Source organism: Anoplolepis gracilipes, chromosome 8 (genome assembly GCF_047496725.1).
Source record: "Anoplolepis gracilipes chromosome 8, ASM4749672v1, whole genome shotgun sequence".
Taxonomy (NCBI): Eukaryota; Metazoa; Arthropoda; class Insecta; order Hymenoptera; family Formicidae; genus Anoplolepis; species Anoplolepis gracilipes.
This window is the reverse complement of record NC_132977.1, coordinates 3,675,636-3,693,976: the sequence shown is the minus strand read 5'-3', so window position 1 is coordinate 3,693,976 and position 18,341 is coordinate 3,675,636. Positions and strand designations below refer to the sequence as shown.

The 18,341-nt window shown below is 30.3% G+C and overlaps 2 protein-coding genes across 4 annotated transcripts in view; one reads left to right on the top strand and one right to left on the bottom strand.

The window, feature by feature from the left end:
* The window catches only part of LOC140668449 (protein tipE-like), a 16,589-nt gene extending 13,133 nt beyond the window's left edge, over positions 1-3,456 (top strand). For both annotated transcript variants that reach the window (XM_072897447.1, XM_072897448.1), the window contains one exon: positions 219-3,456. In XM_072897447.1, coding sequence (XP_072753548.1) covers positions 219-282 — 64 coding nt within the window. In that variant the 3' untranslated portion in view covers positions 283-3,456. The remainder of the gene's footprint in view (positions 1-218) is intronic.
* On the bottom strand, positions 2,627-18,341 carry LOC140668448 (protein no-on-transient A). Of its 2 annotated transcripts, XR_012047175.1 has the most exons (14): positions 17,928-18,341; positions 16,594-16,770; positions 16,256-16,474; positions 15,701-16,002; positions 15,094-15,389; positions 14,824-15,014; positions 14,444-14,525; positions 14,184-14,203; positions 6,431-6,478; positions 6,045-6,130; positions 5,749-5,817; positions 5,193-5,257; positions 4,815-4,861; positions 2,627-4,480 (listed from the first exon to the last, which is right to left on the bottom strand). XR_012047175.1 is itself a non-coding variant. In XM_072897446.1 (9 exons), the coding sequence occupies exons 1-9, from the start codon at positions 18,192-18,194 to the stop codon at positions 10,440-10,442; spliced, it is 1,773 nt and encodes a 590-aa protein (XP_072753547.1). In that variant the 5' UTR covers positions 18,195-18,341; the 3' UTR covers positions 10,023-10,439. The 2 variants fall into 2 exon arrangements, 1 of the variants encoding a protein (XP_072753547.1); XM_072897446.1 differs by lacking the exons at positions 2,627-4,480; positions 4,815-4,861; positions 5,193-5,257; ... (1 more) ...; positions 6,045-6,130; positions 6,431-6,478 and adding an exon at positions 10,023-10,658.

Here is an 18,341-nt window from a genome sequence, read left to right as displayed (position 1 = left end):
GTTTAAAATAAATAAAAATATTGACAAAATAATTTCTCATCAGTAAGCAAATTTTTTTCTAAAGATTGATTGCGTTTGTTTTTTTTATGCAAATAATAATTTAAAAATTTATTTATTATAAATTTTTTAAATTTATTTCAATAACTTAAATAACTTAAAATAAAAATTGAGGTAAAATAATTATTTTCCATTAGTAAGGAATTTTGTTTGTTTTTCAGAAACTTGAGCAAAACGATGACGACGAGTATCTCAACTCCCCCTGGGCCGACAGTGGCAGTCTGAAGCGGCATTTTCAAGGTCTGAATAATATTTCGTGGAGACCACACTGAACGATTTTCATGTCGCGTTTGTAAAAAAAAAACAAAAAAAAACCAAGACGTTACACAAGACTTTGGCTAAAGAAGCTTCATCGACCGAGGAAGAGCCAAGTTACCTTTCTCTCTCAGGATCGACTAAATAAAAATCCACCTTCGCGATTCACGGAGTGAACCAGAGGCACACACTCGAATACACGGTGATTACAGAGGAAATCTCAATAAATCTGCCATTCTCTCTCTATTGTAAATCTGTCCCCGACTAACAAAAAACAACGCCGACTCTACATCTACAGATTATTACGACGATATTTTGCGACGAACTTTTTCGTACTCGATACTAGCTCAATCGCGCGAAGTCGCATAAGTGTATATCGTACAATTCTGTCGCAGCTCCAGAGATACTCTCGATGCTCTTCGAGCTAATCCTCAAGTGTGAATGCGCCAAAAAAATTCTTCGTTTCTCGCAGTGTTTAACGTTTTGGCACGCGGTAAAGCCATTTATTCCGCGTCGCCGGAATTGATTTACCTCGCACGATGCCTTCTTCAAGTAGCTTGTCCAAGTGCGGTCCGAAACCAGCTCGCGTATATCTCGTGCCTATCGCATTCCGCAAACACGAAGAATCTGTCCTTACGTCGAATATATGCAAGCGCGTTCTCTTGTCAGCGTACACGCTATATATTTTTGAGCGATTTTCCACAAATTGCGGCGGCAGATGATCGTCCTGCGTGGAGAGGAAAGATGGATCTGTCATTTTGAAAGCAACACAAGTCCAAAAATATTGAAATCCACCCTATTTCTTAATGAAAAACAAAGATGCACGCACATATGTGAGAATTATAAGTGTTAAAAATTTATATATAATATACAGAATAAAAGTTTATAAAATGACAGATTGTAAATCTGTCTTTCTGTGCGAGTTGTAAATTTCTAGATTGACATTGTGTGCTTCTCAAAACGACCGATACAAGTTTTTGCAACGAAAGTGCATATAAACAGACGGTTCTCTCTCTTTCTCTCTCTCTCTCTCTCTCTCTCTCTCTGGTTCACTCAACGATACCGAGCGGACGTTCGGAAAAACGCAGAGGAAGGACAAGAAAAAAAAAAGAAAAGGAAAAATGCGTGATCGAGGCTCACAAACTCGCACGCTATCTGTATATTAGGGTCACGAGTTAATCTCTATGGATTAAAAAAAAAGAAACTTAATCAGTAAAATCATTATGAGCTAAACTACCGTTAAACGTTTACGAGTATTAATCAGGTAATTTGCTTGCTGTGTGATCATGATGCGTCCACTCACCCACGTGCATCCGTAGACACTTTTTATCCACGATACACACACCACGCGTCCGTTCCACTTTTAAAACTAACTTGGCGACACGCTTTTTTGCAAGTATAAAAAAAAATTGCGCGCGATTCGCAAGAGTCCACCCCCGCACCCCGTTGCGGCCTCGTCCATATTATATATACTACGATCTCCACACGCACAAAAGTTCCAACGTTTTTTCAGGTACCTGACTGACACACACGCTCGAAGAAACGTAGGTACCATTTCGCGCGAGTCTTACGACTAGCTATATATATATATATATATATATATATATATATATATATATATATATATATATATATATACATACATACATATATATATATATATATATATATATATATATATGCGCGTTTAAATCGATACGAGTAACACACAAGGTGAAGAAACGTAGAAAGCAGTAAACACACATAACAAAAGAGCCAATATCCAGATACTTGTTTTTAGATGCGCTCAGTTACCACTTTCTGCATTTCTAACGAGATAAATTGAAGTGTTTTTTATAGGAGAGAAAAAAATAGTATCGAGAGCGGATATGTCGTTATTTAAATTTTTTCAGTACCATTCGTATACTTCGACATTATATTTTTATAAGATTGAGCTGCTCCGATTTGCACGCATAAGTTTAAATGGATAGCCTCCCCTCGAGGGGATGAGATTTACTTGAGCCCAGTTTGTAAGTCGTAAACTCGATCGTACTGAGCTTCGTGCTAGTCTTCAAACTTAAAACAAAAAAAAAAAAAAAAAAAAAAAAACAAAAAAAAGAACGGCTTATTATCGTCTCAATGTCAACCGCGTTTATATAATTAGTTATACGCTGCATTATATGGTTTTGTAAAACGCTAACGTCGCCTGGAATATCGACCAAACGTTTGCCGCATGGAAACTGATCCTAGGAATAAGTATAAGTATGGGCGAGTTTTTTAATTCATCGACTGATGAATCGCATGATGCGTAAATACAACACGTGCTGCATTTGCGCATCATGCGATTGATCAATTGATGAATTAAAAAACTCGCCTTATTCTCTTAAGATATCTGAATATTTCATTATATTTCAAAACATTAAATGCTTTATTAAAAAGGATAAATTATTTGCGATTATTTATTTGGAACTTGAAAATGTGTTAATGTTCCATGCGGCATTAAAGTGGTCGAAATGTAAAAAAAGAAAAAATCCAAATGTAATTACCGCTCAATATTGAATAATGTTTCTGGAATTCGTGCTATTTCTGCCATCATACACGCACATACACACATACACACGATACATAGCATCACGAAAGAAAGGCACATTCTACACACATCAATAATCTATGAAAAAGAAGAAAAAATAATTGAATTGTTTTTATGGATTAAGAACAAGTTGTCTGTGATCTACAATAATTAAAAGAATATTTAATAAGTATTAACAGATACAAAAGTATAATTGATATTAAAATGTCGATAAAATGTTGAACGAATATGGGAGAAAGAAAAATAATCGAACGTATCTCTCTCTCTTCAGATTTTATTGGTACAAGTTGTGGTAGCGCAGAGGTTTCTCGAGGCATTTGGTAGAGCAATACGATAGCAAGAGAGAGGATAAAATATCGTATGAAAAATTAAAAAGTCGCTGCAAAAAAAGAGAATTCTAGAAAAAGAGGTATATTATATATAATACGACAAAAATATAGACTTATACGATAGAGCACGCAACGTCAAAACATTTTAAATCGCTGTTGTTAATTTCTGCGAACTCTATATGTACTACAGAACGCGGTTTCCCATATACTTCTTGTATGGAAAAAGCGAGCCGAAAGAGGCCATACCTTCAAGGATAATTAAAAGCTTTATACAAGCTCTGTTAAATATTTTAATTAGAATTTATTGTAATCGGGCATATCTCTAGCTACAGAATCTAAAAGAAACTTGTCTCTTTTGACTCGTCGGTGCGCGTTCCGGTATAATAAAGTTCAGTGATCTGTACTAACTCGCGATATAAAAACAGACAAAAAAAAAAAAGTGCGTGCTGCGTTCGGATAGTACCAATAAAAAAAAAAAATATATATATATATATATTATATGGCACTTGACCGTCGCGGCTAAAAGTACATAGGATTAGATAGATTTATAGAAGCGCAAAAACACCAAAAATCGTTCCTTCCACCCGCTCCGGCCGTGTATTCGATTTTAAATATATCGCATCTCATACGTGAAGTCAAAGCTCTGTGAAATTTAATAAAAGCGCACCTCGGAACGCAATCTGCATCGTCATTTTATTAAAATAAATAAAGAAGAAAAGGAATATTATATAAATATAGTTGCCCTGAATAACATCATTGAATAAGTTATTCAACCGAGTGTGTTTGCGAAAAATAATTTTTGTACAGTTCTGGCACAACACACACGAGAACGTGCAACATTGTCGTCGTCTTTATATTTATGTACATTTCAATTATTATGAATTTTTCGATATTATTATCGAACTATGATCGATTTCGTGTGAAAGTGTATATGGCTTTTTCTGCGGTTAACAATAAAATGTTGTCAAAGCTTTTTTCACGATATATATTTTATTATATTTTTCTTGTACCCTTCTCTTATCTTAATCTTAAGTTTACCCTGATGTGTCCTGCTTATCGTTTTCAATCTCATATTCGTAATTATATATTATGTTGCGATATATGAATCAAATTGAATGATAATTTTGTGATAAAATAAATTGGTTTTAACACATTATTATTATTACTATTATTAAGAAAATGTTTTATTCAGATATAAAAAATTTAGTATAAGTTTTTTTTTAATAATTATAAGTTTCATCCTTTTGCATTTCGCATCACTGCACCACCACTGTAACAGACAAAAATTGATTACTTTTATAAAAAAGAATTTACGATATTAAAATTAAAATGTTATGCAAATATCAGTAAACAACGAATGGTTTATCATCTTTCATTCAGGACTCTAGCCAACTCATCAGATTATTTATTTGTTTTTCTAATATAAAATGGTATTAATAATTTTTGTATTAAAAAATATTTAGTAGATTATATAATTAATAAAGCAGCTTAATTCATTTTATGTAATATTCTTCACTCAATTTATATATTTTCTATCATGTATGACCTTTTAATCAATTTTTATTTTTTAAATATTAAAATTAATAAATATGAACAGATTTTACCTTTCTTTAACTTGTTGGTGAAAAATTTCTCAAGTGCTTCGTAATCCCTGTACAAAAACATATTTCAATTAAAAATCAGGAGTAGATATCTAATTAATCGAAAAACAAAATATAATTCAAGACTGGCTTCAGTTAAAAAATGTACACGTTGGAATTTGTTTTTTTTCATCAGGTTTCAGCCCCGAAAGAATATCATCATTGCAGTCTTGATATTTTGATATTTTATAAATATTGATAAAATTATAATATTAAATATTATTTATACACTATTTGTTTTTAGAATATATACACATAATATATTACTGTTATATATTTTAATATTATATATGTAAAACATGTGTATTTTTTTATTAAATATTTCTAACAATATATTCTCACCTTTAATTATGATAGAAATGTTCCATGTATATCAATTTGCGTTTTTTTCCTCTTCTATTATGGACCTTTAACAGTAATACAAAATAGTAAGTTAACGACATGTACGTATAATGTTATCGTGTAAATAATATCTCGATTAGATTCAGTGTACGTTAAAACAATTACAAATTATTAGAATCTCTCGAGTGCCTCGTAATCCCTGTACAAAACATATTTCAATTAAAAATCAGGAGATATCTAATTAATCGAAAAACAAAATATAATTCAAGACTTGCTTCAGTTAAAAAATGTACACGTTGGAATTTTTTTTTTTTCATCAGGTTTCAGCCCCGAAAGAATATCATCATTGCAGTCTTGATATTTTGATATTTTATAAATATTGATAAAATTATAATATTAAATATTATTTATACATTATCTGTTTTTAGAATATACACACATAATATTTTACTGTTATATATTTTAATATTATATATTTAAAACATATGTGCATGTTTTAAATATATAATATTAAAATATATTTTTTTATTAAATATTTCTAACAATATATTTTTACCTTTAATTACGATCAATATGTTCCATGTATCATATCAATTTGCGTTTTTTTTCCTCTTCTATTATGGACCTTTAACAGTAATACAAAATAGTAAGTTAACGACATGTACGTATAATGTTATCGTGTTAATCATACAAATAATATCTCGACTAGATTCAGTGTACGTTAAAACAATTACAAATTATTAGAATCATTTATAAAAAATCTATTATCATAACAAACAAAAATCAATAAAATAAACAGTAAAGTGTGTTGTGTATGTGCGCATATAAAGATATATTAAAAATTTTACAAACCTAAAACATATGGACCAGGTATTATGTACTTCATGTAATCAAGCACTTCATGTATACAAGCATCAGCGTTGTTTCAAGATATCAGACTGTAAATGGTAAAAATTATATTATTCATTATACATTAATTGTAAAAAAATATATTCAATATCGATAAAATTTTGTAAGCGTAATCAGTACAATTGAAATTGTTTTATTATCACAGATTTTCTAAATGTTTACGTTTCAACGTGCAAATCTTATTAAGAAATCAGCTAAAAAATAAAATAAGCTTAAAAAATTTAGACATATCTACGCAAGAGAGAAATTTAATCGCACATGTAGGCTCTAATTGTGAATTAAAATTGTTTAAAAGCTAATTAAATATGAAAAATAATATTGAAAAGTACCTATATATTTCTGAATGATCTTTCTGTTCAACCAGCTGGTGCGCTAATCTGAAAACACATAACATTTGATAAATATATGCTTTTTAAGAATGTCCTTAGATGATTTAAATTTGAAAAACTTGGACGTCCATGTAATTAACTTCAGCCTATAAAAATGCGAAGTATATGTTGTTTGATGAATACGAATAGCATTATGTATTTTATGTCAAGATTTTAAAGTATAATGATTTTTAAGGCCATGTATTATACATGTATTAAATATATTATATAAATTAAATAAAATATAAAATGCAATATATATATATAAATATATATATATATATATATATAATTCTTAAAGATATGATTCAGAAAACACAAAAAAAAATATTACAAAAAACTTTTCAGATATAGATCATAAAAAAATTTATTAATTGTGCTGAAATGTGTTAAAATTAAAATTATGACATTTAAAACATTTATAGATATGTCGTTATTATGCGATTATTATAAAAATTGTGTAATATTGATTTAAAAAGAGTTATTATATCGGATAATTCCTAATTTGATTCAAAATGTTTTTAAGTTTTGTTAGCCACAAAATGGTCAATTTTTAATCTATTCTAATAGCTTGTAATATGTTTCTATCATATAACGTTGCAGTATAGATGAAAATACTTATGTACCTAAAACAATTTCAAGAATTTGACTAGGTTTGCGCTGGAAATTTAATTTTGAAGAAATTATGTGTAGTGTTATTAACTACAAAAACATCTTTGTAAATCTCTGAATTCCTTCATCTCTCTCTCTCTCTCTCTCTCCCTCGCTCTCTCTTTATATATATATATATAAAGTTTATATTATTATGAAATATTTCTTATAGAGAACTATAAAGCTGCATCACAGGAATTAATGAATTATAGACATCTGTTTCTCGCATTTAGTTTATAGAGATATAATATCCATGTGTGCTAAAAACGTTCCTATCCCGTAAATCATTTATAGTCAAAGTGCGCATTTTCTATTTCACGAGATTATTTTTTGATCATCGCTATATAAAAACTTGTTTCATTTCCCAGAACTAATATAAAATATGCATCACCTTATTTTCCTTGTCACTCAAAGTGACAAAAGTAAGAATTTGTTAAATTTTTTATATCTATATCACAGCCTAGATTTCAATAGATAGACCTAGACAACCTTTTATTAAAGCACGCGTCCACATAATTATGGTTGTCGTAGGTAAAAAGAAGTACCGTCTAGGCTGATCAAATGCTTAATTCGTCACACATGATTATTTAGAGTAAAAAATTTATTATAGAATAAGATTTTTTTTTTATTAATAAACGAGTCGGAGATAAAAGCATTTACGAAATGTAAAAAGTCATCCCGTTTGAACAATATTAGTTTCTACATGTTTGTTATCCCACTATAAATATTCCTATCAACTTTATCAGTACGTAAAGTCTGTCAGCAAACGTTACAAAGTAATCCTCATACACAGTCTACTCACATAACATATATATATATATATATATATATATGTTTTAAAGTAAGTCACAATAAAGAATTGTGTATAAAAATACATAACTCATATTGAGTAATCGATAAACGATCACTTTGTAATTTTTGCTAATGGTTCAACGTCCCACCCGAAGATTAAAGTAAAATTATGCATATAATATATATAATAACAGTTTTACAAAATTTACTCACCTCGTTAACAGGTAGTTCATTGACTAGCAGTTTCGAGTAAGTAAGCTTATCTTGTGATTGCAGTCTCTTCTCCGTTAAAAAAGATTCTTGATTAATTATATTCAGTTCTAAATGAATATTATGTCGCTATTACTATACTGCTTTCTGGAACGCGCGCGCGCGCGGAAGATTCTTCAAGACAGAAAATCCTTTTTTTTCCTCATTATTCATAGTGATTCTTAAAGAACTGGGATAATACACAAAATCGTCAAATAATGAAAATGGCAATTACATTGATAGAAAATCCTTGAACCGCAGACATATAAGACTTTTATAAAGAACGCGTCTTTTTTTTACCATCCATCGTAGATCAGAATTAAAAACTTTAGATGTATAATTAAATAATGAAAATTAGTTACACAACTTTTAATAATTGCAGATTCTTATTAAAATTCTTTTATAAATCTTGTCTCAAATACTCTAATCATTATAGAAAATCTCAGCTAGTATAACACCTTTTTTAACGATATTTTCTAATAAATTTTAATTTCTGTAAACTTACGATGCGCGCATCGATTTGTTTAATAACAATTTTTATAAATTCTAATTTTTCGTAAACAAATTGTACATGATGTACACTTAAGTAATTTAGATTTTTTAAATACATGTGAACTTAAAAAAAAAAAAAAAAAGTTAAATAATTATAAAGCATACAGCTTACAGTTTTTAGGAATTTTTTCTGAAAATAATTTCAATTTATAAAATCTTGCCTACAGAAGAAATATAGAAAATCGTTGAACTGAAAGTAAAAGAACTGTAATCAGGAAATATTTTATGTAATAGCAAAAAATATAATCTTTTAATATTACATAAAATATTTGTAAAAAAATTTTTTTTAAATCAGTTATGTACGCAATTTATATGAAAGAAATAGAGAGATAGATATATTCAGTAATTAATATGTGTATATGTAAATTTGTATATTGTATACCTTTATTTTTAAAATTACGCTTCTATAGATTAAGTTTTTTCACAAAGTATTGAATATTATATTTGCAGATGACACTGCACGTATGTGTATATATAATATCTTATACTAAAATAATCACTGATCAATATATATTTAACTGACAAATTTGCATATCATGATGTAATCACCATGCTCAGTACACATAGACAATGACATAATACTAATTCTCGAGATAAAGCAAGTGTATTAGTGCAGATCTTGCTTGGAAACGTTTCATTCCAGTTATGAGGTCTGTTGTCGCTTATACATTAATATTGTTTTCATATTTTAGATAAAGTGAAAATAATAAAGTGCGATCTAGTTTCATCCAGAATGTAAAAAATTGTAGCCCGCTAAGTAAATATAATCTAATCTTTATTATGAAAGAATTGTAAATGATATTGTCCAAATTTGCACTATAAAAAATTCAATAAACTCATGGCGTATTCAGAAGAAAATCCATGTCATAAGACAAAAGCGAAATTGTGGTTTGTTCCTAATATTATGGTTTAATCCTAATATTATTTATATTTTCTAATAATCTTGAACTAAACGTCTCTTTAAATTTTACTTCATAATTAATTTATCTCGTATATAATACATATGAGATAAATTAACTATAATTTATGATTTTATATATTTATGATATATAGATTATATTTTCTTTATATTTATATACCATAAATATGAAATACGTTAACTATGAAGTATGTAAGACTCAAGTTTATGACAACTTTTAAGTCATGAATTGAAGATGAAATTGCGAAATAAATCGTGTCCAATAAAATAATGTACGTGACTATTATATTACTTTCGAATCAATGATAGTTTTATGCTCGGACCTCTCAGCGTATAGAAACAGCAATTTGAAGCAGATTTCTAAAACGTATAATAAATTGACAGCATTAATTTTCTTAATAATTCAATATATATATTAGTTGTGATATATCCAACGAGAGTACATTGTTCGGGAGTACATGTTCGAGAAGAAATGTCATCTGGAGGACACAGAATCTGTCAAAGTATCAAAACACTATATGGTGTCTAAATTCAAACTTTCACGCATCTCATATATCTTTGCAAATCGGGATATTTATACCAGATGATGTTCAATATATCATTCTCATAAATCATATTCGATTTTCTACACTACTACTACTACTACTACTACTACTCCTCCACTTCCTCTTTGGGTTTCTTTTTTTTTTGTTATCAAGATAGACAGGTGATATAAAAGTGAGAGAAATGAATGAGGGACATAGAGTATGATTTGCAGTGTCACTTTGAGAAATCAATCGGAACAAGATTCCACACATTGCGCGTTGCTTAATATCGTCGGCGTTTGTTAGGATAATCGTCCGGGCGATTTCGGTCGTTTCCTTGCCAACGTCCACTACCACCACTACCCCCGCGGCTACCACCCATATTGCCCATATCAACCCTCATGTCCATTAAATCCATTATCTGTCCGCGATCATCGTTATAGCCTCCCCCTCGACTACCGCGATCCATATTATTATACGCATCCATGAAGGATTTTGGATCCTATAGATATAGCCGCAGAGAATAAGAATTGTATGGGAAAGCCGATCGGTTTTTTGTTGGCAATTATTGATGAGAATGTCGTTCGCACATCACAGAGGAACAACGCACGATACGCGTGTGCGTGTAATTTGCGGATGTACCATAAGTACATTCCGTACGGTTCAGGGCGACCATCCATGTTTGACAGCAGCACAGGTCATCGTCAATTTTCGTCAAATCACATAGAAAAGAAAGGGGAAAATACAATGTTAGATTGCTGTTTGTGCGATGATGTATACGCAGTGTACACTGCGCTAAATACAGCTCTTATTAATATAGATTTTTTCTTTTTTTTTCTGGCGGATATATTTACGTTCTGTGACATCGATTGATTATTAGACCAAGAGAATGCCCAACATAGACAAGACAGACAATATTTTCCTTAAGGCAATATCAATAGGTGAATATCAGTGTATGATCGTTTACTATACTTCCATAATTTTACCTCGTACAATTTATCCTCCTAAACACGACTTCGACCCAAGGGTAAAAACTCGGAAATCGCATCTCATAGATAGACATAACAATATATTGTCAGGGTGTCTACTCAAATAATCTTGGGAAAAAATTCCCTCATAATGACTTTAGATAAAGAGAATATTTTAAAGATTTTTTTTAGTGCAATTTTCTAAAGTCAATTTTTTTATTGTACACATCTTCTAATGCTTTTCACTTATATGAAGGAAAAACAAAGTACTTAAACTTTAAGTTGTATTGAGAAAAAACTTAACAGCTTTCGTTAAGATAAAAATTTTTAACTTTCACACGTACACATTTTCATTTTTTATTACTAAAAATTGAAATAAAGAATATGTACTGCATATTCAATATTTTATTAACATTGATATAAACAGAGATAGATATATATATTTATAATTTACAATAGAGCAAAATCATCAAAGTTTCCAAGAATTTTTTTTTTTAAATTCCGAGTCTCAATAAAATTTCGCGAGAATTTTCTGATTTTCCCAGATATAAAAAAATTCCCTAAGAATTCCAGCTTTTCTATTTTTTCCTAGGGAGCATACACCCTGCAATAAATATAATCGCTCCGCGATTGTATTGCGTATCAGCGAATTGAGAGTTTCAAATTACAGTTGAAGTATGATTAAGAAAGATAAATTGATTATTATGAAGGTTGCTATTTTTGTAATTATTCAACTGCGATATGTTTAGTATGTATCAGGGATAATGTTATACATTGGGTGATGATAAGGTTCATTTCATTTTACATATCGCATAGCGATAAATAGAAATTGTCTATGTGTTCCCTACAGATATATATAACATAGTACAAACGACATGTTTGTACGCCTACATTCTACATGTTTAATTTAAATAAAATTTTTCTCCCAGTCCCAATAAAGTATAACAATTATTAAATGGTCACACAATCGTTGTATATGAGATAAAGAATTTACGAACGAGCTTCGTAATTAGAGAGTAATAAAGTTTATAAAAGAGAGTTATGTTAATGAATGCATATAATGATATGTCGGAATAAAAAGCCATCAAAATTCATCGATTTATCGTATGATAAATTAATTTCAGTATTAGTAGCTGAACTTCCATTGTTTGATAGTAAAGTACTGACATTAAGCTTTTACGTAATTTTGAAGTTCTGAGCACAAACACAAGCAGCAAAGAGGCGTGATCAGGGTCTCTAAGCAAACTTTTTTCGTAGTGCTCATACTTTAGATACGTATTATATTGCAAGTCAGTATTACTTTAGATATAAAAAAATATATAAAATATATAAAATATTAATATTTTATATAATATAAAATATTATATATATATATATATATATATATATATGTATATATATAAAATATTTTATATAATATATTAATATTATATAAGCAGACACATAAAAATGTGTATAAATATTAATCCTTAATAAATAGTATATTTCAAAGTATTAAAGTCATCCTATAAAGTTTAAAACAAATAGACAAAATTCAGATCAATCTAGTTGAAGAATCTGCCAAGATACATGAGAATTAAATTTCCTGAGAAATATTTTCGTCTCGATAATGTCTTAATAAAACTACCTTGGAGAAGTCTAGTTGGGCATTTCTTGGTCAATATATATGTGTATATATAAATATATATGTATATACATAGTTACTATGGAACCACATTATTTCGCAAATATCTTTTTTCGTCACATCAGTCTTTTTATAATTTATCACAGAAAGCATGATAAACGCCGCGATACTAAATTGAAACGTTTTTGACAGTAGATGTTCCATAGTAAACGAAATTGATCTTAACGCTACAACAGAATAATAGATTACAGAGTCTCCTGTCTGCAATCATGTGGAGAGACCAATGTGGCATGTGGTTATATTTGTAGATCTAAATAATTTTCATGAAAGTGTGTACGAAGAGTTTAAGAGATTATCATAATGATAGGCATTAATTCATACGTAGCATTATTTTAAAAGTCAATTTTGAAAGACCAGAAATATCACCCAAAATCAGTTTTTCAGTGTTTATGTCAAAATTATAATATTAATCGATGTATAATAATATTATAATATTAATCAATATACAGTAAAACCTGTCAAATTTTATTCATAAACTTATCAAGGTTATTATTAATTAATGGTGTTATTTCACCACTAATCCTAAAACTACAATGTTTGTAGCAGAGAGTAGTAAAAGGCTTTTTTATAATTAAAATTGTAGTTTTTCAATTTGTCCCAACGCTGTAGTAAAATTTAGATATTGCGCATATGTAACGGCAATATTTAATAAAAATGTCAGAGATTCGAGTAAAACTTTCGGAGTAAAATGTTTGGCATCGCCAAACAGTTCCCATGGATGATTTCGCACCATAAAGTGAAATGGATTTTGTAAGTCAAGATATTCATGCATCTTAAGATGCAAAATGATTTATCAATAGAAATATGTTCATATCTTAAATATAGTAATAGCTAATATATATCTAGCTATATAATAGGTTTAAATTTCTTGCATACGGAATGCTGATTAATGAAGATTATTTTGAAAAGTCATTATTAGAGTATAGACATTTCATGTCACTGAAATGTCACTTTCGTTGTCTAAGTATGTTACTATGCACATCATTGATTCCTCCACATGTTATAATTACCAAAAATTGATTTTTACAATATTTTTATTTGAATGTAAAACCAAAATAACTAAAGGAATATTTGTTGCCTTTGCAGACATTAGAACTCTGTTTATATTGAAGAGCATGCTCAATTGGGGATAATATTAGGGATAATATTTTATTAACCCTCCTGATTTAACTTTATGGTGTAAATATCACGTATCTGCGTTTTGCAATAGATCATGCATGACGCAATTTTCACTCAAGTTTGTGCAAAACGCATGAGAGAATATATTTTGAAGTTTGAATTGCTTAAGAATAGAAAAAAAGAAAATGTACATAAAAAGGAGTGATTTCCGTAAGAAAAAATAACTTAATGTTAGAATATAAAAAAGATACATTACCACAGGCATGCCGCTTCCACCTGTAAAGAATAACACAAATACATTGTTAAAATGAGATAAAAATAAAATACTGAAAAAAGAAGTTATAAATAGGTATATATCTTTATTTATCACGTTTGTAAGCTGTATATACCTATGTGTGCAGTTATAAGTCTATCATAATGAGTTATTTTATAAAATTATATTTAACATTACAAATTATATATATCTTGATATATTTTAGTAATTTCCGTTTTTTTATGCGCAAAATCATTACTTACCATCAGGTTGACCGTATCCGTCCCGATCATTGTTGCTGACAGAATCGTAATTTTTGCCACTTCCACTGCGAATTGCCTGCTCCTTGAATGTAAAAAAAAAAAAAAAAAAAAATAACGATAAATATATAATTGAAATAATAATTAAATATAATAATTAAAATAATTAGTCACTTTAAGAAAACAGTATGAAAAATAAATCATTTACTAAACTAGATTTTCCATAGAAAAATGCATGTGGAAGATTCAAAACTTTATTTAACACAAGCTTATGTATCAGTGTCCCAATCTCTCTCACAGCTCTTAATCTTTTGCATCTTATAGGATTATTTTCCATTTTGTATAGTATTTTTAATACAAATGAATTAAAAATTTCAACAAACCTGCATAAACAAATTATTTTCTTGTTGACGTCTGTGCAGTTCCTCTTCCTGTCTCCTAATACGTATCGCCATCTCTTCTTGCTGGCGTCGTCTTAATTCTTCTTCCCGAGTCCTTTGTTCTTCAGCTTGTCGCTCCTTCATTTCCCATTCTCTTTTTTGTCTTTCACGATCTGCTTCGCGCATACGCAATTCTGCGACATAAAATACATTTATTTATATTATTGTAAATTATACAATATTTTATATACTGGTACATATTAGAATACATACGTTCTCTCAGAAGTTCCGTCTCGTGTTCGTATCTGGCGAACTCCATTTGAGCTTCTAATTTTTCTTCTTCCATAGCCATTTCTCGCTTTAACGCTTCCTCTTTTTGTTTGTACAATTCGTGTAATTGCTTCCATCGTGTACCATACTCGTGCTCGAAACTTCCTAACTGTGCAAAACGTGGTCCAATCTCGCGGGCCTTAAAGAATTCTGGATTCTTGCGTGGCAAATTCTTATCAGGATAACCATCTACGTCATCTTGTTGCTCAAATAGCTCCACGACTACTGGTCGAAGAGAACTGAAATAAGATAAAATCAATTTTTAAATTTAATTTTAAATATCAATAATTATATATAATTATTTATATTTTTTAATATCAACAATTATTTTTTAATAATCTTGTGTTTCACGTGTCAGCACACAGCAAATTATAGATTAACTGACCATGTTTCCTATGTGAAACTCTTTTTCTATACCCCTACAATTGTTACTGGCACTCGTTTGTAGATAGCAATGCATCAAACAAGCGTGGCGTCGGGGATTTTAAAACGTCGAATATTTTAATATCTTACTTAAAGTGTCGAAATGTCAAAGATTTTAGTAACTTACGCTGTGACAAAGTAGCAACCTTCTGTACATTTCCTCAGAGCCAGCTGAGCGGATGGTTTTCGACAAAACTCGACAATTCCTTCACCAGTGCTTTTGCCTCTTTCGTCAACTTTGACTATTGCTCGTTCGATTTCGCCGAATACGCCAAAGGCTCTCTCGAGAAGTTCGTTAGACGTCCAAGGAGTAAGATTTTTTACTTTGATCGTCGATGAGTGAGGAGCAAAACGTACCTTCAGTGCACGACCTTTACGCATTGTACCATCCAATTCACGTTTTGCTGTGTCAGCATTTGCTTTATAATCCTGGAAATAAGAGAAAAAAAATAATTATTCTCTAATATACCATTATAAAAAGTATAATATTTTAATAACGATGATATGATCATTGTTTATTAAACAGCCGAAAAGTTTCATCATGGTGCATCAAACGGTAATTATTATAATCATCTCATATCCCATTATCTAGTAATTATATTACTAAATAAAGAAATTTATCTAGTAATATAATTTGGTAATGATTAATAAAATAAAATAATTTTATATAATTTATAATTACCATTCTGAGAAAAGCAAAACTTTTCTCCTTATTTACAAAAAGTTCAGATATCTCTCCATATTTTTGGAACATGGTTTGTATTTCTTCTTCAGTCACATCGTTTGTTAAATTTCCAATGTACAAGCGATTCCTACCACTAAACTTCTTTTCTGTCGTGTCTTGTGGAGGTAATTCATGAGTGGGTCCACCGATAGCCATAACTCGTTCCATTAATCGATCCTGAAAGTAATATATATCCAAATTTAGCCATTTTAATAAAAAGTAAAAAAAAGATATATCAAAAATAGCGATTAAATGTAATAAATAAAAAAGTAGTAAAAAAGAATATTAAAACTTACGTCTTGCGATCTGTTGGTTATATTTCTGTCACCACCACCGCGACCACCTCTTACACCTCCTCTCATTCCACCGCCACGAACCATGCCCATTGAACCACCCATTCCTCCCATTCCACCCATTCCACCTTCAGATAATGGATTATCCATCCCTCCATCCATAGAGTCATTCATTTTCATCTTTAAAGCATATTTAATTTATTTTATTATATAAAAAAAAATTAATATACTTATTAAAATATTGATTTGTTTATAGAATCGTCTTTTATACAAGGTGTCTATTCAAATCTTGTAAAAAAATATATTTTTGTTCAAAATTTGAGATAAAAAGAATATTTTAAAGATTTTTTTATATAATTATCGAAAATACTTTCTTTATTGTATGCATTTCCTAGTGTTTTTCACTTATACAAAAGAAAAACACATAACTCTTAAGTTTCAAGTACTAGATTTAAGTAAATACACTGAAACAACTGAATCATTTTCATAAGATAAGCAATTCTCATTTGTATAAAATTTTCATTTTATTATTAAAAATTGCAAAAAATATATAATACCTTATATTCAATGTTTGGTTAAACATAAAAATAAATATATATACATATATACATGTATATATTTATATTTTAAATGCATTATTTGTTTAGCTGATTAGGTTGTTTAATAATAGAGAAAAAATGAGAGAAAAATTATCAAAGAATTTTTGAAAAAATTCTTTAAATTCCAATAAAATTCCAGATACAAAAATGTCTGAGAATTTATATTTTTCCAAAATAAATAACCTGTTATAATTAAATTAATTTTCTACGTAGTAAAAATGTGTCTCTTTGAGAAACACGTGCAACGGAATTTTAGGATTACGAACCGCCATTTCACACACGTAAGGACGCCATTTTGCATTTATTCGGTCGACTATAAAAATCACGGATGATTCATATCCTTTCAATCGTTCATCATATTTAAACATTAAACGAGCTAATGCAATATCGTAAAGTATAAAAGTACATATATCAATCATGAGAGAACACGCATGGTTCATACCAATTTCAATAACCATACGCTATAAATTTTGTAAAAAAATCGGATTTTCTGGCGTAAACTCTTTTTCGAGACCACGTCGAAAAATTTCAGAGTAAAATCCTGTGTAATTTGTTCTCGGGCGTTAAAAAATGCCATAATCTACAAAGATAGTCGAACGCGCGACCGGCTCGACCGGACAAATTACGTTTCACTTTACAGGCAATATGGCGCCGAGACGACGCTCGCGAAAAATTTATCGAGGAAAAAAAAAAAAAAAAAAAAGAAAAAAATTCAGGATTATTAAGAAAAATATTTACCGCCTCGTTTCTGCCGCCAGCGCCGCCGCCCATTCCGCCACCCATTCCGCCTCCACCGCGGCTGGAAAAACGCGTGCCGCCTTTTCGGCCGCGAGGTCCGCGATTACCGCCACCGCCACCACCGCCGCCGCCGCCGCCACCGCCTCCGCCGCCACCGCCTCCGCCGCCGCCGCCCGGCGGATTCCGTTCCCGCGGATTCTCGTTGCTGTTCTCAGCTGGCGCGCTCGCCGGCTCTGACTTAACGTTCGGAGTTTCCGTCCCGGCCATGCTCGTTTCCTTCTCGTCGTCTCCTCAATCCGTATCGCTTTTTGGAAGTGTGCTGTACGATTGACCGCGTCGTTCCGTCTTCCGTCTCGTCCAGATGAAAAGTGCACCACGGCGTCCGACAAACGAAGAGAGCACGACGAGTGCTGC

Bases quoted from the DNA above. Each gene is read 5' to 3' on its own strand.
- LOC140668448 (XM_072897446.1), bottom strand. From the start codon at position 18,194: ATGGCCGGGACGGAAACTCCGAACGTTAAGTCAGAGCCGGCGAGCGCG. The intron at 16,475-16,593 runs GTAAGTTTTAAT...TATTACTTTCAG, and splicing joins TAACCAACAGATCGCAAGAC to GATCGATTAATGGAACGAGT. The intron at 15,390-15,700 runs GTAAGTTACTAA...ATCTTATTTCAG, and splicing joins GGTTGCTACTTTGTCACAGC to TTCTCTTCGACCAGTAGTCG.